The 26,558-nt window shown below is 38.3% G+C and overlaps 1 protein-coding gene across 2 annotated transcripts in view; it reads left to right on the top strand.

Moving 5' to 3' along the window:
• The first annotated feature begins 2,652 nt into the window (after positions 1-2,652).
• Positions 2,653-26,558, top strand: part of CD2AP (CD2 associated protein) — a 113,343-nt gene continuing 89,437 nt past the window's right edge. Inside the window, exon 1 of one of the 2 annotated variants that reach the window (XM_047795340.1) lies at positions 2,653-3,086. In XM_047795340.1, coding sequence (XP_047651296.1) covers positions 3,083-3,086 — 4 coding nt within the window. In that variant the 5' untranslated portion in view covers positions 2,653-3,082. The remainder of the gene's footprint in view (positions 3,087-26,558) is intronic. The other variant, XM_047795339.1, reaches the window with a different exon arrangement.

Here is a 26,558-nt window from a genome sequence, read left to right on the forward strand (position 1 = left end):
TTGATTTTGCCTTTTTTTTTTAATTTTTAAACTTCTAAAATACATGGTTCATTATGGAAATAACACAGATCCTGAGATTTCTAGAATAGAGCCGATTTCTAGAATATCTTCTCAGATTAGGTGACCTGACTTCTGGTTAAGAAACTATGCTCACCTCATCTGCTTGTGGCCTCACTTTATCACACATTTAGTCATTGAACCCTTTAAGTGACTTTAACTTTCCTGTTACAGATATTCTGAATAATGTAGCTATAATATGTTACATGTTCTGTTATGTATATTCTGAAATTATACTTTCAAAGGGAACTTTGTTGTCAAATCCAATGGTCTTTTTTCCTTCCTTTTGTTTGTTTTCCTTCACTTCATTTATTCACTGGCTTTTCTTCTTAAAATGCTAGGATCTTAGAGACTAAGATATTTAGTTATTTTTGAATATCTTATATTTTTCTTTCTCTCCTTCCATGAAATCCTCCTTTGCCTCCCATCAACTTCATTCTTTCAAGGTTTAAATAATTTACTTTTTTTTTTTTGTCTTTTTGCCATTTCTTGGGCTGCTCTCGTGGCATATGGAGGTTCCCAGGCTAGGGGTCTAATCAGAGCTGTAGCTGCCAGCCTACGCCAGAACCACAGCAACGCAGGATCCGGATCCAAGCCGAGTCTGCAACCTACACCAGAGCTCACGGCAATGCCGGATCCTTAACCCACTGAGCAAGGCCAGGGATCGAACCTGCAACCTCATGGTTCCTAGTCGGATTCGTTAACCACTGCGCCATGATGGGAACTCCCTAATTTACTTTCTTAAGGGTTGCAGAAGCCAGACAGATTTCAGGCTCAGGAATATTCCGTTGGCATATTTACTTCTACTCCTTACTTTTAGGACTCCTCCAGGTTGAAATTATGCTTTCCTCTAAGCTTTAGTTCTACATATACCTTTCCCCTAAAGCTTGGCTTGCCCATAGTAATTTTCCTTTAAATTTTCAGGCATTTGACCCTAGATACCTTGTACTGTTTTTGTTTTTTGTTTGTTTGTTTTTGTTCCCACTGCCTAAGGAGGTTTCCGGGCTAGGGATCAAATCAGAACTACAGCTGCCGGCCTACAGCCACAGCCACAGCCACTCACCATCCAAGACACCTACACCATAACTCAGGGCAATCCGGGATCCCAGACCCACTGAGCTAGTCCAGGGATCGAACCCGCATCCTCATGGATACTAGTCGGATTTGTTTCTGCTGTGCCACAATAGGAACTCCACTACCTTATAATGTTAGTAAACTCTGTTCATGTCTCACTTCCTGGTTAGAATGCAAAACTCTTTGAGTGTAAGGGCTAGACCGCAGCTTTTTTGGGTTGTTTGCTTGGTAGGGGACAATGAACATAATAATTTGTTGATTGAAAAAAGGCACATTTCATGGTTTTAGTACAACATAGCCAATATGTACATTTTTTTGAGTGTGCATATTCAATTTTTTTTCTTTTCTCCTTTTTGGTCTCTGTGACTGACAATTCTTGTAAAGATTACCCTATGTAATCTTAAAAGATGATATTTTTAGAATTAAAAAGATGGCAAATGCATGTCTATAGGAGACAGCAGGATGGATATTTATGATGTTGCTACTGTGCTTTGCACAGGCTCAAGAAACTGAAATCCAGTGAGATTAATTCATCCAAAATCCTAACAAAAAATAAATGGCTGTGCTGAATTTCAGAAACCCATGTATGCTTGGTTCCAAAGGGCAAGGAAGTTTTTGTGTTGGATGACTGTGAGAATTAAAAGACAATATTGCTTTAAAAAAGCACTAGGCACTAGTTGGCATTCAATAAATGTTGCTCTCACACACATCTGTCTGGGAATTGGTTTTGCTTCAGCAGAAGGGGAAAAAAAAGCTGGCTGAAGTAATTATATTTGTTTCTAACTCTAAGAAAGGGCGATGTCTGATTACAATAATCCTATGCTCTTCTTCACAGAACAATGCCAGGCAACATCTCAAATCAAGACTATCCTGACCCCCCCTCCCATCAGAAAACAATTTAAACTTTACTCTCTCAAAAGAGAAAAGAGGGATTCGGAAAGTTTTCAGCAGAGACTCATGGAACCCAATAATTTATTCCTAAAAAATATACTTTATTTTGTGCTTAGGGTTTTTTTTCGACGAAGAAATACTTGTGATTCATATTGAACTTTGCAAGGTAAACCGCGGGTCCCAGGAGCAGCTGGGCCCTCAAAGGTCGAACGCAAGCGGGTTTTCTCTCGCTGTCCTTTTGCCTCTCTCTCGCGGCCTCTTTTCTTTTGGGTCCCCCCAAAGCCTGCTGCTCTGCAAAAAAGCAACACTGCAAAGTGGGGCAACCCATGCTCACTTTGCCAATCAGCAAAAAACTCTTTGTATCCATCTGAGGCGACAAACCACACAGAAGGCGCGGGTCCCAGCAGCTGCGAACTTCGGGGCGGAGTTCGGGCCGCAGCTGTGCCTCAGGGTTTCCTCAGCCGCTCCGCGCACCTGGACCGGGGAGGCGGGCGACCCCCGGCTGTGACGTCACCGCACCTGGCAGCAGCCGGGGGCCAGGCGGTGAGCCGGAACGCGGCGGGGGCGGGGCAGGGAGAACGGGGGATTCTCGCGAGATTTTCCTCCTCTCCGTCCCAGCTCCCAGCACCTTCCTTGCCTCTGTCCCGGTCTCCACCTCAGTCTTTGGCGTCGCGACTGGGGACGCCGGGCGCTGAGGGAGCGCGAGGGGCGGGCTCTGAGGTTGGGCGGGCGCTCTGGGTTGGAGCCGGCGGCCGCAACGAACAGGCAGGTCCCGCCCCACTGCAGGAGCGACCGGGGTGGGAAAGCCGCCGGTTGCGCGGGCGGGGGAGGTCCCTCCAGCTGCCGTGAGTGAGGAGTCGCCGCCGCCTGTTCCTCGCGGGCCGTGCTGACGGGACTGGCCGGGGAGCGCCGCAGGCGGATGGAGGCGCCTCCTTGCCCCGCCTGAACTCTGCGGGCCCGGAGCGGAGCGGAGGGCCCGCCTCCTGCCGCTGGAGCAGCCGCGAGAGCAGCCGGAGGAGGAGCAGCGGGCGTCGGGCTGCTCCCCGCGGGAGCCCCCAGCATGGGTAAGGGACTCGCGGGCGCTCTCCGCTGCCGGGCCGGACCCCGATTCGGGGAGGCGGTTCTCCTTCTCGGGCTCAGCGGGTTGGGGAGGGGAAATCGGCCCCTGCGCGGCCACACAGCTCCCTCCCCGCCGCCCCTCCTCACCCTGCCTTCCACCTGGCTCTTCTCGCGGAGAAATTAGTCTCGGGGCTCCAGGGTGCGGGTGCTCCTTCTCGTGCTTTCCTCCCCACCTCTCTTCCTGGTACCGGGAAAGGTGAAGGGGGCGCCCGATCACCTAGCCCCCCACCCAGCTCAGCCCCGACCTTCCCTCCCTTCCCCAGCCCCTTCTTTCTTCCCGGATCCTGATGGGGGAGGGCTATCGAAAAACTTAACCGAGTAGCACTTCCAATTTCCTTAGCGAGCCTCAGCATAGATTGGACTTTTAAAGCATTGTGTTTGTTTGTTTATTTGCTAGAAAAGGCAGTATTTCCCACTACTGAAACTTCCAGGGGTGGGGGGGTGCCCCAAGAGCAGGGAAGCTTGTGTTTACCCCGTTTCTACCTAGGCAAGTGTGTTGGCACTTAAATGTCTTCCTGAGAACTGGGTTGGGATTTGGTAGGATTTCTGCGTTGAACCTTTTGAGAAGCAGTTTCCTGTTTGGAATTAGACTTCCTCGCTAGAAGAGGAGAAAAGTACAAGGCCTTATATGTTATTTACTATGTGCTTTAAATTTTTCTTTGGAGCTAGAGAATGAATGTGTTGTAGCCTGGTTTGAAAGGGAGTTTTTGTTGAGTAGTGTAACAATTCTTTTGATAACAAAGTTCGGTGTGGGCTGGGCACTATCTCCCTCAATCCTTTAAAAATGAAAAGCGGTTTAAAAGAGAACTTTTAAAAAAATCAGCAAAGTGCCGCCATAAGGCATAAGCATGTTCTTCTGTACGAGTAATCCCACTGCTGGTTTTGTGGAGTAATCAGGACGCTACCGCTTTTTGCAGTTAAGGAGAGTTGGTACTGCTTCATCTCAGCAAACTAATAACTGAAATTAATAATTCAAGAAACTAACACATGATTTAGAAGCCGGACAGATGCAGAGTGCTGCTGATGTGGCACCTACTGCCCACACATTGTTTTGTGGGAAATGCTTTAAACATAGTGTTTATAGACAGTTGCCTAGCTCTTCTGTGTTTTCTTAAGACTTTCTACTTTTATGATCTCCTGTCTCTCTCTCGCTTTCAGGTAACTTTTGTACACAGAGTGCTCTTAAACTTAGAAGTAGTAAACTTGGCTCTTTGGAACTTTCCAGTGAGTTTCTAATTCATTAGTTGAACTTACTGGGTATTTGAGGATTTATCCTTTCAGCATCAAATTATAAAACCACTTTGAATGAAAATCATACAAAAATTAAATGTGTAGTTCTTTTCTGTTTTAAATAGGATGCAGATGTAATTAAATCTTCTGATGACCTGGGATCATCGTTTCTGACTGTCAGTGACTGTGACGCCTAAGGATATGTTGCATTGTCTGTAGGACTGTTGAGCACATTTGTTTGCATTTTGAAGTTATTTAAATAAGTATTTTTCTGCTTTGCTATTGAATGTGCTTGTCACTGTGATCAGTGTCCCCCCTCACCCTCCGGTGGTCAGGTTTTCTTCAAAAGTGTGGAAACCAAATTTGTAATTCCACATAAGGGAAGAAATAAGTAGACCCTTATTTAATGTGAGATCCTATTTTGAGAAAAGTGAGTATCAATACTATCTGGAGTATCTGTTTTGATTGTCCGGAGGCCTTTTCTTTGTGACTCTGCTGTATTCTGGTTAGGTGAGTTGCCAGATTATCTTGGTAGAGTGATATTTGCATACCCTCAACTTGACTACCCAGAATGTGTTTTAAAGGTTGATTACTTGGGGGCATTTGTAGTTAATTTTTGAAAGGTATTTGTCATATATTTTCTTTTTTTCTTTTTCTCTTTTTTTTAAGGGCTGCACCTGCAGCATATGAAAATCCCCAGGCTCGGGGTCAAATTGGAGCTACAGCTGCCGGCCTACGCCACAGCTCTAGCAGCAGCCAATCCTTAACCCACTGAGCAAGGCCAGGGATCTAACCCAAGTCCTAATGGATACTAGTCAGATTCGCGTCTGCTGCGCCACAATGGGAACTCCAACAACACCAGATTTTTAACCCAATGAGTGAGGACAAATATTGAACCCGCATACCTCATGGATAGTAGTTGGATTCGTTACTGCTGAGCCACAACAGGAACTCCCAGATATATTCATATGCATGTATACTTTAAATTTATTGGTTGTGTATTCATAATTAAATTATCAAAATTATTTAAAGGGATTTTTAAAAATATAAATCTGGTTTTGCTGTCAGAAGTCTTTATTTCTTATGATTTAAGATGATAGTTTAGGAGTTCCTCAGTAGTCTAGTAGTTAAGGACTTGGTGTTGTCACTGTTGTGGCTCAGGTTCGACTACGCCTGTCCTGGTAACTTCTGTATGCTGTGGGTATGGCCAAAAAAAAATGATAGCTTAAAATATTTACATGATATTTTTATCTGGCTTGTCATGAAATGAAAAATCTTTAATTTCTTCATTTTAAATAATGTAGATACCTATTAAATGATGGTTTTTACATTTGGGTGGTACAGCTAGAGAGTTTGGAGCCTGGGCTCTGGGCTGGGACAATTTAAGGTCAAATCCTGTCTCTTTACCTATTAGCTGTTGTGACTGAGCTTCAGTTTCTTAATCTGTAACTGGGATAAAACTATCAACCACTTAGGTTGTTAAGAGGTCTGTATGAGCTAATACTTGTAAAGTGCTCAGACCAGTGCCAGTGCTGGTTGCTCTTGTTTTCATTTGCAGTTAAATTTCCCTATTGCACCAACTTGAAGAAAGCAGTTCTCATTGTTTGACCTTTATGCGAAGCATGATATTGTATTTCAGGGTCCATCGGGATGAGATGATTTTATACTGATGCATAAATTGAATTTTATGTAATCTTAAAATTACATAGGAAGATAATTTCAACATTTGCGTTCTATGGTGAGAAAGTCCATTTTTGGTAGTAAGTTTAGTAGTTCAGGAAAAACCTAAGTGGGATGAGTGCTAGTAGAGATTTACTTGAATTTTATCTTAAACCGAAGCACTGTTTTCAGTATCTGCATTTGTTAAAAATGAAAGAATGCTTATCATAAGGAAATTTGAGGCATTCTTTGTGAAAGAATTTGGGGAGAGGTTAAGAGAGAGAGAAAGGCAATACTTATATTTCTTATTCCAAAAGTACAGATCTACATTTTGGAATGGAATGAGACAGAAAGCAAGTGGCACAAAGTGTTACTATATTTTGTGTGTGTATATATATATATATATATATACACACACACACATTTTTGATTTTTTTGAAAAAGTAAGTGGACTTTAAGGACTGAATTTCTCTTTAACTTTATTTATTTATTTGTCTTTTTGCCATTTCTTGGGCCGCTGCCGCAGCATATGGAGGTTCCCAGGCTAGGGGTCTAGTCGGAGCCGTAGCTGCCGGCCGACGCCAGAGCCACAGCAACATGGGATCCGAGCAGAGTCTTTGACCTACACCACAGCTCACAGCAACGCTGGATCCTTAACCCACTGAACAAGGCCAGGGATCGAACCCACAACCTCATGGTTCCTGTCGGATTCGTTAACCACTGAGCCACGATGGGAACTCCCTCTTAACTTTAGATAAAGTTATGAACTTTTTAAGTTCAAGTTTTTTTTTTTTTTTTACAAGCTCACTTATAAAGTCAATATGTTTAAATTATGTGGCAGTTAATGGTCAGAAATATGCATTTGGTTCAGAGATAATATGTGTACTATAATACAGTGATTTATTGATTTTACTTTGTTTCACTAGAGAAAATCTTGATTCATATGGGTAAGTAGTTGCAAGTGGAAATTACCTGCTAGTGGGTCACCTTTCAGTTTCAGGATTTATTTCAATTAAACTAATTCAGAGCATGAAAGAGGAATATTAGGAGACTTTTTTGCTTTAAAGTTTGATCACTAGCAAATTTAATAATCAATTGTATTCTTTAATTAGTAAGTACTTGAGATCAGATTTTTCTAAGTTTTTCTAAGTTTCAAATTTTGGACAACTCCATAAAATCACCTTTAGGGTGAAAATTCACATTTATGAAATTTTGTATTTTTGTATAGAAACTAGCCTGAAATTTGCCATATATCTCTCTAAATGAGAGGTCAGCAAAGTAAAATGATGTCTTATTAACTTAATGAGGTGATTAAAATTTTAAGGCATTTAAGTTAAGTTATAAAAGTGTAGTGCTTTTGGTTCATTCCATATTGCCAATTGAAAATACCTTCACATTTTTATTTATGTTATCCAATCTTTGACTTTTTTTTCTCCTCTCTGTGTCATGGAATATCCTCCCCTATTAAATTTATTTTGTCTGATATTATTTTCTAATGTATTTAAGTGAGTGGTATGTCAAGAGCTTGAAGAAAGAGAAAGAGGTGTAATGATTCTTGGTTGAGAGCAGGACAGCTGCAGTAGCAGTTTCTAGATAGACTGGTGCAAGTTGTGAAAGACATGAGAGTTTTCAGTATTGTGTTCAGGAAAGAAAGGAGGAATAAAACCTAAGATGACTGAAATTTAAGTCAGTTGGTGATCATTATGATGGATCTGTGAATTGATTAGTTGTGGATTTTGATATCCACTCTATTAGGTAGGTTTACCTCAAGCAGGATTAGGTCTTTTTAGATGGAGAGGCCAGAACACTGGCCTGGGAAATCTGGATGGAGGTCCATATGTGTCTATGGTTAGTCTCTCAGCATGGGGGTGGAGGATAGCAAAAGACAGTGTGTAGACATAGGTGGGGATGGCCAGTATAGTGTGGGGATGGGATGGTAGTAGGTCACAAGCCCCAGGTGGAAGTTCAGACTGGCATCTTGGAAAGGGAGGAAATGGATTTTATCAGTAGGCCTTGAAGACCTAGCAGCTGGGAAAACAAAAACCAGACAGGGTCCAGATTCCTTAGGAAAGAAACAAGATAGGTATTTGTTCCCAGAAACAAAAGTGAGCTTGGTTATTGGAATTAAAAGTTTAAGACGAGCCAAGCAGTAATATCGGCAAGATGCTGAGTTCCTAAGAGGTAGGCCTTCATGTATTTTCTGCTTGGTACTACTTTATGTAGCTCTATCTGTATGTGTGTTGTAAGTGATCTTAGATAATGGCGTGAAAGGAGATCCCCTATCTCAGTGCTTGAGGATGTTCCCTGTTCACAGTCTAGCACTCCCACTGTTTATTTGGTCTCAGGGATTTGACACATCTGCTTTTTCCTTGCTGTTGTTTCTTTTTCACCTGTTCCTCCTCTTTAGACCCATTGCAAAGCAGATTACAAAGTTTCAGCATACCCTTCTGCTTCAGAAACAAGCACACAATCCTTAATAGTGTTAAATAGACATAACTACCAATATAATAATAAATGGGCAGGTAAGGCATAAGAAACTAAAGTACTACTAATTGCTCATCCCTTGGTTTCACCGAAGTGGTATTAGGCTAATTATTAGAAAGAGCTTTCTTAGGTTTGTTTTTTTGTTTGTTTTGTTTTTTGATGGACTGTGCCTACTCTTTTCAGTCCTCCCTCACACTCCCCCACACCATACTGCCCACAGCTTTCTTTTAGGTTTATGTTAGGCAGATGTTCAGGCTAGTTCACAGAGTCATTATTACTATGATTAAGGGAGCGGAATTCCCTTCATAAACTTACTAGGGCTTCTCTGACCCAAGATTGTCCTCCACTTTCCTATTTTAGTTATAACCTTGGTTTTAGCCCCAGGTGAGTTAGGGGCTCCTAAATGTTTCCTTTGGACTAAATTAGATACTCCCTCTTTTTTGTTTGTTTATTTCTGAAGATCTCTGTTGCATGGATATTCTCTTCTCTTATTGACTTCATTCAACTGAAAGCATACTTACTAGATGTTTGTACTTGAAGGAGCTTTTACTCTGATAGGAAACTCTTTTTTAAAAAATTCGCTATTCTAAATTGATATCTAGCCTAAAATGTTGATCTAGTGTCAGATAATGGCAGTGTTATGAACTCTTTCTTAGAACCTCTTTATACCACATCAGTCCTTTCTTAGAGGTTTCAGTAGACTTGGATTTTTCATCTTTAAAATTTTATATACTCTGTTAAACTTGCCATCGTAGTCACATTCTGTTTCTCAACTAATTTGCAAAACAGAGATGACTAACATGGGATCCTGAATGCCAATCTATTTTAGTGTCACATAGCTCAGGTTCTTTTTGATGATTCAGTGTCCAGGTAAGTCTCAGAGAGTGACTGTGTGGCATCTAATCACTAGCAGTTTCTAGGAGAAAAATACTTTAAGTATGGTAATGGTAACAGTTACCACCAACGTTAAAAGAAAGTTTCTATCACAAGGTCACAGTTTCAAGGCAAGGAGCTTTGGATGAGAGATAAATCAAGAAGTATTTGCCTTAATGTGAGGAATGTGACTAATGCTAGGCGCTAGGAGAATTAGGACAAATATAGGTTTTGGTACCTCTAGTAGTTTGTAGTGGAGTTAGGGGTTGGACATACTATTAGAATCATTTGGATTTTTAAAAATTTGACATAGCCCCTAGAGATTCTGATGTAAATGCTCTTTATGTCTCCCTCCCTGCAGTTGTTGACGATTGTTAATCAGTGTGTTGGGATGGCCAAGAGTGGCATGACAGGCTTAAGACTTAATATGATAGGAATAAAACTTAACATGAATCATTAGAAATCCAAATAAGAAAGGGAATGGAGTACCTTAAGAGAATGTATTCTAATGTCAGAAATGTTAAGATGGAGTAGGAGGAGTATAAGGAAGATCACGATATAGATTCCTGCCCTGGAAGGCAAATGGAATTTGTTCATCTCTTAGTTTGACCAGTGACGTAATGAGTATATGCAGTAGCAAAGATATTTTTTTCTCTACTCCTGGCAATGAGGCTTTAGAGTGACGCACACCTTCATTTGAACGTATGTCTTCAAGATCCTTTACCTGAAATATTAAAACTGTCCTAACCTTCTTAGTGTTTATCAGTGCCCCAGTGCTGAGGAGACCAGAACTTTACCTAACATTTAGACTGACTTTAATAACTATCAGAGTGTATTCCCAGAATATGTCTTTATCATGTTTATTGTAGTTATCAGGTGCTACATTGTTTGTTTTGGGTTATAAGTATAGGAATTCTTACATTTGTAAAATTGGGACCCATCTAGTCTTTGCTAATGTAGGGTGTATTTTTAGGAAACATAAAGTTAGTCTTGCAAATGAATATTTTTCTGCATGTTTTTTTCTCATTCTTTGTTAGACTTTTAATTAGTTGGAAATGTGTTTTACTATCAAAATTTTTTTAATTTAGACTTTAAAACTTGTGCTCTGCTGCAGCAGAATGTACCCTGATGAGTATTTTGCCTTGCTGTTTTGGAGTGTGTGTATGTGTGTGCACATGTACAGGTATGCAAACTATTTAAGATTAAGACTCAATTTATACTTAACTGCTAATTAGACCATTCTTATCAAACATATTTTATGAAGCAGTTAAAAAATTTCCTTAAATGATGGGAAATAAATCTGTTGAGAGTTCAGAATTTTCAGCATGAATGTCAAATGGCAATGTAAAGGCTATATTTTAAATTTCATAGTAACCTCTTTCCCATAAAAATTTCCTGAGTTTCTGGAGTTCCTGTCTTGGCTCAGTGGTAACGAACCTAACTGGTAATCCATGAGGACACGGGATCTATTCCTGGCCTCACTCAGTGGGTTAAGGATTCAGCATTGCTGTGAACTGTGGTGTAGATCACAGACACGACTTGGATCTGGTGCTGTGGCTGTGGCATAGGCCTGCAGCTGCAGCTCTGATTTGACTGCTAACTTTGAAACCTCCATATGCCACAGGTGTGGCCCTTAAAAGGCAAAAAAAAAAAAAAAAATCCTAAATTTCTTATATTCTTTATATTGTGTACAACCCAACTGAACTTATGACTAGAACCTCACACTTTAAAGCCTAAATAAAAATTTCCTTTGTTATTCTTTCTTTTGTGTGTAATGACCTTACTTGCTCTGAGCTTGTGGGTGCCAGAGACCACATCACTTACTTAATTCTATTAAAAAAATATAACACTCTTAGTAACAAGCAGAAAATTGGGAGCCTTTTATGTGTCTACTAACTGATTCAGTAGTGTTTTAATATGGAGTAGTTGAGGTGAATGAGGTCTTCTTTTTATTTTTATTTTTATTTTTTTGGAGGTCTTTCTTTTTAGAAATGCAGTTGACCATTGAATAACACAGGTTTGAACTTAATGAGTCTACTAAAATGTGAAATTTTTTTTGATAGTAAATACCATGGTGCTTGGGAATAAAAAGATGAGTGAAACAGTCACTCGCTCTTAGTCCTGGCCAGATAATGTATTTTGGTTATTTGTATTTAACACTTCTCTGATTATAAGAATTCTTGTATGTATGCATTTATTTTTGGTGGATGCTTAGAAACATTAAAATAATTCAGATTTGTTTCATGATTCTGTTATTCTCATAGGTTCTTGCAGTTGTCTCTAACTTCTCTACATTTTCTCTCTCTCTCTCTCTTTTTTTTTTTTTTGCCTCCCCGTAGTCTTGTAGAAGTTCCTAGGCCAGGGATCAAACTTGCACCACAGCAGCAAACAGCAGCAACCTGAGCTGCTGAAGTGTTAACACCAGATCCTTAGCCCACAGAACCGCTGAGAAACTCTGTTATGTTTTTACTTTGCTTAGAAGGCTAGTGAAATTGTCTTTTATAGCAACTTCCTTTTTTTTTTTTTTGTAAACTTAAACATTCCTTTTTAGCTGGTATTTTGCTGATTATTAGTACTTAGGAAGTGCTTCCAATGCTAGACATTTTATTGAGCATTTAATCCCACCAACATTCTGGGGTGAAATATCATTGCTCCCATTCTTCACGTTCAGAAATTAAGTTAGATTGTTACTCACCCAAGGTCAGAGACAGGATGTGGAGAAGGCAGGGTGTATTGGTCTAATTTCAAAGCACATCCTCTTAATTATTTTTTAAAACATTTTGAGATTAGCAATGAGATCCTGCTATGTAGCACTGGGAACTATGTCTAGTCACTTATGGTGCAGCATGATAATGTGAGAAAATAGAATGTGTACATGTATGTGTAATTGGGTCACCATGCTGTATAATAGAAAAAAAAAACTGTTTTGGGGAAATAACAATTAAAAAAAAACATTTTGGGAAAGGAGGAGAATGTTAAGCTAGTCAGAACAAGTAACATGAAATGACTGTCTGTCCTAATGTGATTTGAAAGTGGAGAAATTTAGATATTTATCACATAAAAGTCATGGATTGATATTACACATTGTTTATATATTTGAGTTACTGTTTTCTTAAGTCTTAACTGTGTGTTTCATATTGGTCCTTTACTCATCTGTCCAGTAGGGTTATCATAAGATTTAAGTTCTGTAAAATTTTATGACAAATATTCATTGGTATTTTTTTAAAAATCTGGTTTGAAATATGCTTAAAACTAATTTCTAGTGTTTTTTCAGAGTTAATAGTGTAAATTTTCCAACTTGAATATAGAGTTTGTATGTTGTTTTTTAGGGTTTATTTTGGGAGGAGACATTAATCACATATGCATGATAATTTGTTTTGGATGAATTCTTTTTTTTTTTGGTCTTTTTTTGTCTTTTCTAGGGCCACACCCGCAGCATATGGAGGTTCCCAGGCTAAAGGTCTAATCAGGTCAGCCTATGCCACAGCCACAGCAATGCCAGATCCAATCCACATCTGCCACCTACACCACAGCTCAGGGCAATGCCAGATCCTTAACCCATTGAGCGAGGGCAGGGGTTGAACCCGCAACCTCATGGTTCCTAGTCAGGTTCGTTAACCACTGAGCCACGATGGGAACTCCTGTCTTGGGGGAATTTTTAATCAGTTTTTGTGAGATTAAAATCCTTTTTTGTTTTTAAGCTTGCTTAAGGTTTTTGTGGGTATCTGTCACCTATTGATCTGACTTAGTAATATTTAAAGGAATGTTAATACTGTGTAAAAATTTTATATATCACATTTGTTCTCTTTGCATATTTGATAATAATATATGTTACTTTGTAAACTTTCACAGATACTTGAAATACAGAAAGGAGGGGTGGGTTTTGTATATGATGTCTTAAGAATGACTGGATTTACTTATCTCTGCTGGAAAACAAGAAATGCTGCTTATCAGTTCTGAACTTAACAAGTTTGAGGAAGTAAATGACAGAAATTCTAATACACATATAGCTAAGAGGACTTTAGGAATTGGTATTTTGACAAGTCAAATTTGGGTAACTATAGGGGTCCTAAATAATGAAATGTCACTGGTTAATGATATAAGCAACACTCACCAGTTTTTCATTTCTTCATTTATGGTAAAAAATAGTCCTGGAAATAAGTTTCTGGTAAAAATGTTTGGTTTGGTTTATGGTAAAAGAAAAACTTAGTCCTGAAAATCAAAACTAAAAATATTGAATTTTTTAAAAATAGGAAATAAGAGGTATAAACTTTTCAGTTTTTTTTTTTTAAATCATACCACTAATTTTTTGGCAGTAAAGCTTATAGTGAAGTATGTTTTTGTTAAGTTTTGTGTAACTTTCTATATCTTGACCTTTAAACAAAAGTTACTACTCAATAGTCTGATTAGATATATAACTATATAATACTCAGTAGTACTATAATATAAATAAGGTTAATTTGACAGGCCCATTTAGATGCCATTTTGCTATTTATATTGACTCAAACCAAATGTGAATGTTCATGCTACTCAAACCTGTTTGGAATTTGTGTAAATTGTTTACATTATTTTTTATGAAGTGATTATTTCATTATCAAAAAATGTTTATTAGTGCAGAGCATTCAGAAAACTTTTATAGTATTGCCATCAATATTTTCATGCATAATCTTTTTTTTTTTTTTTGTCTTTTTGCTATTTCTAGGGCCACTCCCGTGTGGCATATGGAGGTTCCCAGGCTAGGGGTCCAATCAGAGCTGTAGCCGCCGGCCTACGCCAGAGCCACAGCAACGCGGGATCCGAGCCGCGTCTGCAACCTACACCACAGCTCACGGCAACGCCGGATCTTTAACCCACTGAGCAAGGGCAGGGACCGAACCCGCAACCTCATGGTTCCTAGTTGGATTCGTTAATCACGGCACCACGACGGGAACTCCTCATGCATAATCTTTTAAACATTTTTGGATTTTAAGATTTTTAAGTTTTATTTTCAGACATTTTTAAAAATACCACTTTTTAATTTATTTTATTTTATTTAAAAAATTAAAAAAAAATTTTTTTTTCTTTTTTGACCCCCTCCTGGTATATGGAGTTCTTGGGCCAGAACTGAGCCAAGCCATGTTTGGGACTTAAGCCATAGCTATGTTAACACCACTTTTTTGACCCCCTCCTGGTATATGGAGTTCTTGGGCCAGATCTGAGCTGAGCCATGGTTAGGACTTAAGCCATAGCTATGGCAACACCAGATCCTTAACCCACTGTGCTGGGCCAGGGATGAACCTGCCTCCCAGCACTCTCAAGATGCCGCAGATCCCGTTGTGCCACAGTGGGAATTCCAAAAAAAAGAAAAAAAAATCTCTTTTTAAATTAAGTGTTTATAAAACTATTCTACTATTCTGCCAGCAACCCCCCCGCACCTCTTCTGAAGCCTAGTTAAGTAAAATGTTCCCTTTTAAAATGTTTTTTTTTTTTAAAGTAAGAGTTAAGTTCTTAGAGTGTACTTAGTGTACTTTTTTTTTAAGTGTTTTTTTAAATCGCTTGTTTTTTTTTTTGTTTGTTTGTTTTTTGTTGTTGTTGTTGTTGTTGCTATTTCTTGGGCCGCTCCCTCGGCATATGGAGGTTCCCAGGCTAGGGGTCTAATCGGAGCTGTAGCCACTGGCCTACGCCAGAGCCACAGCAACGCGGGATCCGAGCCGCGTCTGCAACCTACACCACAGCCGCTCACGGCAACGCCAGATCGTTAACCCACTGAGCAAGGGCAGGGACCGAACCCGCAACCTCATGGTTCCTAGTCGGATTTGTTAACCACTGCGCCACGACAGGAACTCCCTGAATCACTTGTTTTTTAATCTGGGTTTTCATATTTTTCTTTTTGGTTCTTCCAAATACTTTTCTTTGTCTTATTTGCAGCAGATATTTATTCCCAGTTTTTAGTTGTTTGCTTTGAAATTTTGATTGTTTAGTTTGCTTTAGTTTAGAAATTTCTCCTCTCTCCATAATTTTGATACTTACTTCCATTTCCTTCCTTTTCTCCTTGCCTCCCTCTACCCACTTCCCTTCCTTTTGTTTGAGAGAAAGTATGTGTGTGTGTGTTAAGATTTCTTTTTTACTCCTCATTTGTGGGCTGTGTTATGAGGTAAAAATCTGTATGTAGCTTGTTCCCCTTATGCACAGTTTTTCAACTCTGGCAACTTTGTGTGGACATTCTGAGCCCCAAATTACTTGTCATGTGTGTGTGGGGGGGGCGTCCTGTGTTTTGGTAGGTGTTTAGCAGCATCCCTGGCTTCTATCCAGTTGATGCTTGTAGCATTCTGAGTTGTAACAACCAAAAATTTTTCCATATGTTGCCAAAGTTTTCCTTATGGGGCAAGATTATCTTGGTTGAGAACCATTGCCCTAAAGTAAATTAGTTCTGAATTTACATGTTATAAATCTAGTTATCCTGAGAGAAACTGAATTGTTCTTTTAGCCCCAAGCTTATGTTTTTTGGGGGCAAACCCTGAGGTTAAGACCTCAAGCTAGGAACCTTTTACTGGGACCTGAGGGATCAGGTTCACACATATGCAAAAGCATATAGGCTAATATTTATTGAATGATCTTTTAGAATCTGTGGATCATATGTTTTTTTTCTCATTATAATTTATATGATAAATTAGATTTTCCAAGATTAAACCTGTCCCATGATAGACCTTGCTTAGTTGTGGTAGCTAATTGTCTAATTATGCATTTGAATTCATTTTTTTCTGACATTTTATTTAGAACTTTTATCTCTTTGAGAGTACATTTCTGGGTGCAATCTTTGGTCTTAATAATGTTCAAATTGTTTCAAATACTGATTATTTCAAAAAAGGGAAGCTTTGGAGTACTTTTGTGACACAGCAGGGTAAGGATGTGGTATTGTCACTGCAGTGGTTTGGGTCACTGCTACGTCGCAAGTTTGATCCCAGGCCCAGGAACTTTCAAGTGCCATTGGTGTGCCTCCCCCTCCCCCTCAAAAAAAGTGAAGCTCTGTAGGCTTGTTTTGTTTTCTACAGTAGATTTGGAAGAACTAACCTTTAAAACAAGCTATTTTTGTTAACTTTTTGAGGTCCTTTTTGGACCACTTTCTGATTTTATTCCTGGATTTTTGCTGTGGATTCTTAAAAATGTCTTGAGTAATTGTCTTCAGTAAATTTAATTTTTAAATGTATTTATCCATTTCATTGAGATTTTTAGGCTTGGAACTTTATAGCATATCCAAGGACTAGCCCAGTTTCAGAAGTTCTCACATGCCTCTGGGCTGCTGAGTCTGACACAACTCTGCAGCATCTCTTTTTAGAGTGTTGAATTGGCAGATCTCTTTGTGTATTCTGTAATCTCTTGTGGCTCCAGTTTATTTTTTTCACTGCTCATCGTGATATGCTTCTTTGAGGTATCCAATCTTTTGAGATGCTTTGGAATGAATTGCTGGTGAGTTAACCATGCAAGTGCTGGTGCTCTTTGAGATCACTTAGAATTGATCAGTCAAATATACATAATTCCAGTCTTTGGTATTAGGATGGCTACTCATATATCATTGGCAGAAATTTCTCCAAATATCTGGGATGAATTTATTTTGAAGTTTACTGAGTTCAAAAGAGCTGATTCATTTAGCTGTAATAAATGTTCAGTATTTTTATTTTTACTTTTTTTCCTATCTTTTTAGGGTTGCACCTGGGGCATATGGAGGTTCCCAGGCTAGGGGTCCAATCGGAGCTGTAGCCGCCGGCCTACGCCACAGCCACAGCAACACGGGCTCCGGGATCCGAGCCCCATCTGCGACCTACATCACAGCTCACTGCAACGCCGGATCCTTAACCCACTGAGCAAGGTTAGGGATTGAACCTGCAACCTCATGGTTCCTAGTTGGGATCGTCAACCACTGAGCCACAACGGCAACTCCTAGTGTTTTTATTTTTAAAATATACTTTGATTATGGAGTCGAAGATGCGGCTTGGATCCCACATTGCTGTGGCTCTGGCATAGGCCGGTGGCTACAGCTCTGATTGGACCCCTAGCCTGGGGACCTCCATATGCCGCAAGAGGGGCCCAAGAAATGGCAAAAAGACAAAATATATATATATAGTTTGATTATCTGAAGAAAAAAAAAAGAATGCACTTAATGTGGGTATAAAAATAGCTCTTACGACAAACTCATTTTTTTTGTTTGTTTTTTAAGGCTACACCCTTGGCATATGGAGGTTCCCAGGCTAGGGGTTGAATCAGAGCTACAGCTTCTGGCCTACACCACAGCCACAACAACTTGGGATCCCAGCCCCGTCTTCAGCCTACACCACAGCTCACCATAATGCTGGATCCTTAACCAACTAAGTGAGGCCAGGAATCGAACCCGCATCCTCATGGATACTAGTAGGGTTTATTTCTCCTATGCCACAATGGGAACTCCAACAAATTCATTTTTTTTTTAACCAACAAACTGATTTTTAATGAATAAGTTAATTTTACTGGAAAAAAACATGGACTATGTTGAAATGAAAGTTGGACTTTTGAAAGATTTTGTTAGAATAAAGTGGATGAAATACATGAAAGTCAATAGTATAATTCTGCAAGATATAATTTAACATTATTTAAAGAGTTCATTGTACTGAACTGATGTTTACTGCTGGAACATATTTTTTTCCATATCTTTTGTAACTCACTCTAATATCTTGGAGAACATGCAGTATAATTTATGTAGTCTATATTGTATGTATTGTATATATACATATTATATGTAAAGATATTATGGAGGAGACTGAAGTACTTAACAATTCTTGTATCTGAATATAGCCATAATTAAATGGATGGGTAAGGGAAACTAGCAGTTTTAAATTGAATAAATAGGAACTTGAAAAATATTGTATTTTAATGTCAGGATTTCTTGTTCCATATGGCTTATTTTATGGAATTTGGGGTTTCTTGGGTGATGTTGGAAGATGGATGTTAACCTTTTTGTATTGAGTTTGGTCTTGGTAACAAAAGTATAGAATTCTATACTTTTAAGTATAGATGGGATTTATAAATTTTTAATGATTCCTTTATGGTTTAAACATATCCCAGATGGCTCTAACGGGCTCTACAACTAGATGAGATGTTCTGGTGTATACTATGGGATGTAACATCAGATATCCTCCTGTGTCACCTTGGAATGACACCCTCACTGGGACAGAGTGACACTTCAATGAGGACCACTGTTGCTTTCTTGGGGTACTGCCACACTAACATTCTGTAAACGTAGTATGCTATGGGATACCAACATTATTTGTTTTGTGTGTGTGTGTGTGTGTGTGTGTGTGTGATACCAACATTATTGATATCTTCCTGATTATGAAACTGTTCATCTTAGAAAGTTTAGAAAATACAGAGAGGATAAAGAGAGAGAAAAGTGACCTATAAACTTCTGTAGAGTGAACAGTTTTTAGATGTATTTGATGTCTAAAAAAATACATATTTTCTCCAATAAAGTTAAAGAAAATAAATATATTTTACAAATTTGATTCATGCCTCACATATACAGTTGACCCTTGAACAATGTGGGGGTTAGGGTGCTGACCCCCCTTGCAAAGTTGAAAATCTGTGTATAACTTTTGATTCTTTCCAGACATACTCATATTGACTGGCAGCTTTACCAATAGCATAAACAGTTGATTTTCACATATTTTGTATGTCGTATGTATTTTATACTACATTTTTACAGTAAAGTAATCTAGGGAAAAGAAAATATTAAAATCATAAGGAATAGGAAATATATTTATAGTACTGTATGTACTATGTTGATACCATTAAGCTTATGTCATCTGCTTACAAGATGAATTATTTAAATGTATCAGTAGCTATATCACTATTGTCTTATATGATACAAAACACTGTAGGTATATTTATTGCTAACATTAGACATGAAAGTGAAAAGGTAATGTGAAAAGTGAATTTATATTTATTTATAGTTATAATGATTCATGCATTGATAACAGAAGCAGCAATATTAATGCTTTATGGTAGCCTAATGTAACTGATATGGTTGCTTCAGAATAGCCTAGTCTTTCCACTAATGAATAAATTGTTATAAAATTATGGCATACAATATTGCAGTCATAGTCACAATATAGTATGGAAACACTGTTACATTAAAAAAATACTTACCTGTGATGATAGGCTAATCAGTTTGTCCAATAATGAGAGAGGTAGGCATACTGTATGGTAATGTAATTCTTTGAAAGTGAAGTTATAAAACTGTGAGAACTAAGACTATTAACTTTTTGTTACATATCATCTTTGCATGTTTAAGGATTGGCTCTCTGCTTCCAGTACAAGCCTTGCACGTGATGTTGTACATGATGCATGTACTTAGCTGGTAATGATGACGCAGAAGCATCTCATACGCCTCTTGCTGTACATTTATGAGATTTTCACATGAAGACAGAAACATAACAGTTAAATTTATTAACTGTAAGGCGTGATGATTATTTACTATTTATTTAGTGGAAGTGAATTATCATAAAGGTCTTCATCCTTCTTGTCTTCATGTTGGGTAGGCCATGAGGAGGTGAAAGAAAAAGATGAGTTGTCTTCCTGTCTTGGATGGCAGAGGTGGAAGAGTTGGAAGGGGAGGCAAGAGAGGGAGGCACGATTGCTGTAACATTATGAAAATGCATCGTAATTTTTGTTGACTTTTTTAGTTTTTCATTTTTCTAAGAATGTTTCTGTAGGTACCAGTCCTTCTTCCACCATTTGGTTTGGTTTCAGTGACTGTATCATAGAGGGATCCATCTTATAAAAGAATGATGCAGAAGCAGTCTTGAATAGTCAAAATCCTTCTTCCAGATTGTCCAGTGTGAATTTGTTTTTTGGCACTGCTGCTTCTGTGCCGTCTTTCTCATTTTCTAGCAGTGGCATGGAAGCATTCATTTCCATTACATCATCCTCTGTTAATTCCTCTGGCTTGGTATCTCTTAGCTCTTGAATTGCTCCTAGGTGCAAATCTTGAAACCCTTCACCCTCCACCTTTTTTTTTTTTTAATTTTTTTTTTTACCATATTTATACTCTTTTATGAGTTCCTTGATTGGCTTTGTTGGAAAGGCTGTGAAGTCATGTACATCTGGACACAGTTTACTCCAGCATAAATTTATTGTTTAGGGCTTGATGGCTTTCATAGTTTTTTTTTTCCCCCCTGTAACAACAGTGACATCTTCAGTGGTGTGATCATCCCAGACTTACAGGATATCTCTATTGGGGTTTCCTTCTATAAGTGTAGACAGTCTTTTCCATAGAGTACTCTGTGCAATGAGCCAGCCTTAAAGCTCCTTTGATCCCCCTGATCTAGAGGCAGAATTAGAGACCTTATGTATCTTTGTTGTTGAACTCCTGTTGTTCTGGGTGGCTGGGGGACATTGTCCAGTATCAAAAGAACTTTAAAAAGTAGTCTTTTACTGACAAGGTATTCCTGATGGAACCAGTCCTTTTTCTGGATTTCATTCTCATCCAAGCCTTCTGGCTGTACAACCAGAAGATTGGCAGAAGATTTTCCATTCACGGCTCAGGAGTTTGCAGCTTTACAGATGAGGGCATTCCAGATCAAAAGCTGAGTGCATTTACAGAAAACAATAGGTGTTAGCATTTCCCTTCCTGCCTTAAATCTTGGTACTCCTCGCTTTCCTTTTTCTTTTTTTTAACTGGTAAATGTCCTTTGTGACATTTTTTTTATAGAATAGGGCACCTTTGTCTGGATTAAAAACCTTTTCAGGCACAAATCCTTTCTCTTCAATTATTTTCTTTTTCTTCTTCTTTTTTTGGGGGGGCGGGCTGTACCTGCGGCATGCAGAAGTTCCCTGGCCAGGAATCGAACTTACACCACAGTAGTGACTTGAGCCATAGCAGTGACAACAGCAGATCCTTAACCCACTGAGCTACTAAGCTCCCTATCTTGACATTTTTTTAAGCCAAACGTCTTTCTAACATTATCAAACCATCCTTTGCTGGCATTAAATTTTCCAGGTTTAGATCCTTCACCTTCCTCTTGCTTTAAGTTATATAATGATTTTGCTTTTTTTTTTTTCCTTGAATCATGTTAGAGTCTATAGGTGTGCCTTTCTTATAGCAATATTAAATTAAAAGTTACATTTTCATTATGAGATAAAAAGATATCTTGCAGAAAGTACAAAGTTTTTGCTATGCTGGCATAGCTGCAGTAATAGCATCACAACTCTCCCCTCCTCCTTTTTTTAAATTTAATTATAGTTCTTACTCTGGATTCATTTATCTGGAAATGGCAGTCAGCCAAAGCTGCAGACCACAATCTGTGGTACCTGTCAAGCAATTCAGCTTTTTTCTTGGGTCATGACTTTTCTTCATTTCTCGGGAGCATTTCCAGCATCACTGGTGGCATTTGGAATGTGTCCTAGGATTTTAGCCAAGGTTTACAGTTTGCACGAAACACAATGAGAAGTACATGAGAACCCCAGGAGAACACTTTTTACTGCAATATTTTATTGGAGAGACAAACTGCTTGCAGTTATGATTTAATACTGCATCTTTACATTTATATACATTTCTCTGGACTATGAATGGTTTTCAGCTGTTTTGTGTCTGTTAAGTTTTGATAACTTTTAACTTTTTATAATGAATTTGTTTATATTTTATGGTAGTAAATGATGAAATAGACCAGTATCAAATATATTTTATGCATTCATGTCATACCTAACTTTTCCTTACTTTTTTTTCGATATTTGTAGGCTGTGTGGTTTGTCTGCCAGTTTTTTCAATTTGTCACAAATCTCCGAACATTTTTCTTTTTGTATTAGTCGAAAAAAGTCAACATATAAGTGGGCCCACACAGTTCAATCCCATGCTGTTCAAGGATCAACTGTAGTTTGTTCTCTTGCCTTATTCACTTGAAATTTTATTGTACATATTTTCCTAAACTTTACTTTTGTAATTAAATCTTATACTCTTGTGTAGTATTGCCATATTTAATTTAACCAGTCACCTGTTGTTTGACATGTAGGTTGCTTAAGATTTTTGTATGTCTGTATTTTTATGATTAAATTTTTGCTGTTGACACTATGTAATTTATATTTTTCATAGAATAATTTTAAAAATGCAAATAATGAGAATGAGGGGGAAATACCTACCTAGATATGTTTATCATTATGGTTTATATCCTTGCAAACCTTTCTTGAAATATATATGACAATGTGTGTGTGTGCTTGCATGTATTATGTGTGCATTTTATACAAAAGGATATCATATATTTGAAACCTCTTTTTTTGATGGTGTTATTGTAAACATAAGTAATTTGTCTCTCTTTTTTTAAAATACAATAGCCTTGTTATTCTGACTGTAGCAGTAATACATTTTATTTTATTTTAATTAATTTATTTATTTTGTCTTTTTGCCATTTCTTGGGCCGCTCCTGCAGCATATGGAAGTTCCCAGGCTAGGGGTCGAATTGGAGCTGAAGCTGCTGGCCTACACCAGGGCCACAGCAACGCTGGATCCGAGCCACGTCTGCAACCTACACCACAGCTCATGGCAACACCGGATCGTTAACCCACTGAGCGAGGCCAGGGATCGAACCTACAAACTCATGATTCCTAGTCGGATTCATTAACTACTGAGCCACAATAGAAACTCCCCAGTTCTATTAATCTAACACACATATAGATTCTTGTAAACAACACACAGGATAGGTCTGTTATCTTAAAAAACTTCTTCATATCCTCCCTTTGTAGTCACACCTTTTCCCCACCCTAACCATTTGCAAGCAGTTGTCTATTCTCTATAAATTTATCTTTTCGAGAGTGTCATATAAACGGCATTATCCATGGGTAACCTTTTGAAATTGGTCTCTTTCACTTGACATAATGCTCTTGAATTTCATTCATGTTATTGTTGTGTGTATCAATAGTTCACTTCTATTTATTGCCGAAGTAGTATTTCACAGTATGATTATACTTTTTTTTTTTTTAATCTTTTTCAGTTGAAGGGCATTTGGGGTTTGTAGTGGTTAATGACAAAGGTGCTGTAAACTTTTGTGTATAGGTATTTATGTGAACATAAGTTTTACTTCTCTAAAGTATGTATAGCTTGGAATCATATGGTAAGAGTATGTTTAACTTTATATGAAGCTGCAAAACTCTTTTCCTGAGTGTCAAACACTTTTCCTTTTTTAATCTTTTGTCTTTTTTAGGGTTGCACTCTCAGTATTTTTTTTTTCTTTTTTTTTGCATTGCCACCACCAGTATATAGTAGTGTTGATTGTTTCATATCTTTTTTTTTTTTTTTTTTAGCAATCCTAATGGTATCTCATTGTGTAGTATTGGCAGATTTCTTCTTTAAATATTTGGTAGAACTTGCCAAAGAAACCATCTGGGCCTGGAGATTTCTTTTCTTTTTTTTTTTTTTTTTTGGTAAGGTTTTAAACTACAAACTCAATTTTAGAAATAGTTACTCAGAAATAGCTTGATCTGAAACTATCAAACTTTGAGGTTTTCTACTTACGGACCTAGTTTGTAGTTTTCTCTTACTGTTTTTTAAATTAATGTGAAGTCTCTAGTGATAGTTCCTCTTATATTCTTGGTATTGGTAATATGGCTCTTTTCCCATTTTTTCCCTTGATCATTCTTAAGAGATTTATTGATTTTATTGACTGTTTCAAGTAAACAATTTTAGTTTCATTTTTTCCCATTTTTCTTTTTTTTCTTATTTCAGTTGAACATTTTATGTCCTTCTTCTTTTAGCATATCAATTTTATACTTAAAATTCTTTTAGTAGTTAGCCTAGAGTTAGCAGTATAGACTTACTACTAATTTAATCTAAGTTCACTTTTAAATAACACTGCCCCACTTCTTGTGTAATGCAGGTACCATAGAGTATTATCAGTTCCTCCTTTGTCATTTATGGTATTGCTGTCATTCATGCTAAAAATTACCCAATATGTTGTTACTATTTTTATTTTAAAAAAGATCTTTTAGATCCTTTAAGAATAAGAAAAGTAAGAGTTCCCACTGTGGCTCAGCAGGTTAAGGACCCAATGTCTCTGTGAGGATGCAGATATGATCCCTGGCCTCACTCACTGGGTTAAGGATTCATTGTTGTTGTAAGCTGAGGTGGAGGTTGCAGATGCAAATTGGATCTAGAGCAGTTGTGGTTGTGGTGTAGGATGCAGCTGCAGCTCTGATTCGACTCCTAGGCCGGGGAACTTCCACGTGCTGTAGGCACAGCTGTAAAAAGAAAAAAGAAAAGTAAAAGATTTTGTTTTACTTTCATTTATTTCTTTGCCTTCACTCTTCCTTCCTTTCTTTTTGCTTTTTAGGGCCGTGCCTGTGGCATATGGAAGTTTCCAGGGTTGGGGTCAAATTGAAGCTACAGTTGCTGACCTATGCCACAGCCACAGCAATGCCAGATCCAAGCCATGTCTGTGACCTACACCACAGCTCATGGCAATGCGGGATCCTTAACCCACTGAGCGAGGCCAGGGATCTAACCCACATCCTCATGGAGCTAGTCAGGTTCATTAACTGCTGAGCCCTGAAGGGAACTCCGTTTTTTATATAGGTTTGAGTTTCTGACTTGTATTCTTTTCCTTCCATTTGAAGAATTTTTTTTTTTTTTAATTTTATGGCCACACCTTCAGTATATGGAAATCTGGGCAAGGAATTGAATCCAAGTCATAGCTGTGACCTATGCTACAGCTGCAGCAATGCCAGATCCTTTAGCCTACTGCGCTGGCCTGGGAATCAAACCGATGCCTCTGCAGAGGCCCAAGCCACTGTATTTGGATTCTTAACCCACTGCGCTACAGGAGAGCTCTGAAGAACTTCTGTTAACATTTCTTTCACTCCAGGTGTGTTGCCAATGAACTTTTGTTTTTGTTTGTCTGAGAAAATATTTATCCTTTACTTTGGAAGGATAATTTCACTGAATGTAGAATTCTAAGTTGGTAGGTTTTTTCTTTCAATAGTTTACTCCACTCCAGTCTTGCTTGAGTGTTTCTGAAGAGAAGCTTCAGAAACACTTTAATGCTTATCCCTGTTCCTCTATATGTAAGATGTTTTTTTCTTATGGCTTCTTTCAAGATTTTGTTTTTGATTTGAATGTGATATGCGTAGGTGTAGACTCTTCCACATTCTTTGTGTTCTTTGGGCTTCCTGGATATGTGATTTGGTATATATTGAAACATTATCCACCATTATTACTTCATTTATTTCCTCTACTCTGTTTCCTCCTTCTTCCTTTTCTGATATTCCAATTATGTGTATTGTATCTTTTGAGATTGTTCCATAGTTCTTGGATGTTCTTTTTGGTTTTTTCAAAAATTATTATTATTTTTTTGCATCTTAGTTCAAGAAGTTTCTTTCTTTTTTTTTTTTTTTTTTGTCTTTTTGCTATTTCTTTGGGCCCCTCCCGAGGCATATGGAGGTTCCCAGGCTAGGGGTCCAATCGGAGCTGTAGCCACTGGCCTACGCCAGAGCCACAACAACTCGGGATCCGAGCCGCGTCTGCAACCTACACCACAGCTCACGGCAACGCCGGATCGTTAACCCACTGAGCAAGGGCAGGGACCGAACCCGCAACCTCATGGTTCCTAGTCAGATTCGTTAACCACTGTGCCACGACGGGAACTCCTCAAGAAGTTTCTATTGACCTATCAAAAAGCTTCTTGATTCTGTCCTTGGTGTTGGTTGGCAGATAAGCCCACCAATGGCATCTTTTGTTCTGTTACAGTGTTAGTTGATTTCTAGCATTTCCTTTTGATGGTTTATCTCAGAGTCTATCTGCTTACCTTACCCATCTGTTCTTAGAAGTTGTCTGTTTTTCCCTTTATCACCCTTAACATATTATAGTTATTTAAAATTCTCTGTCTGCTTTCAAAATATGTGTCATGCTTGAGTCTGATTTTGATTCCTGCTTTGTCTTTGTGTTTTTCTCACCTTCTAAAATCATGGTGTGTAACTTTTTGTTGAAAGGACATGTATTTAGGTAAAAGGAGATGAGATAAATAGGTCTTTTGTGTGAGGTTTCATATTTATTCTGCCTAGGAGTTGTACTGTTTTTAATATTTGTTCTAGTATTTAGGCATCAGATTCCTTTAGTATACTTGTTTTTGTTCCCCTGCTGTCTTTGGGTTTCCCTAAGTTCTCCTTCTCAGATGGAATCT

The sequence above is a fragment of the Phacochoerus africanus genome, chromosome 9 (assembly GCF_016906955.1).
Source record: "Phacochoerus africanus isolate WHEZ1 chromosome 9, ROS_Pafr_v1, whole genome shotgun sequence".
NCBI classification, from domain to species: domain Eukaryota; kingdom Metazoa; phylum Chordata; class Mammalia; order Artiodactyla; family Suidae; genus Phacochoerus; species Phacochoerus africanus.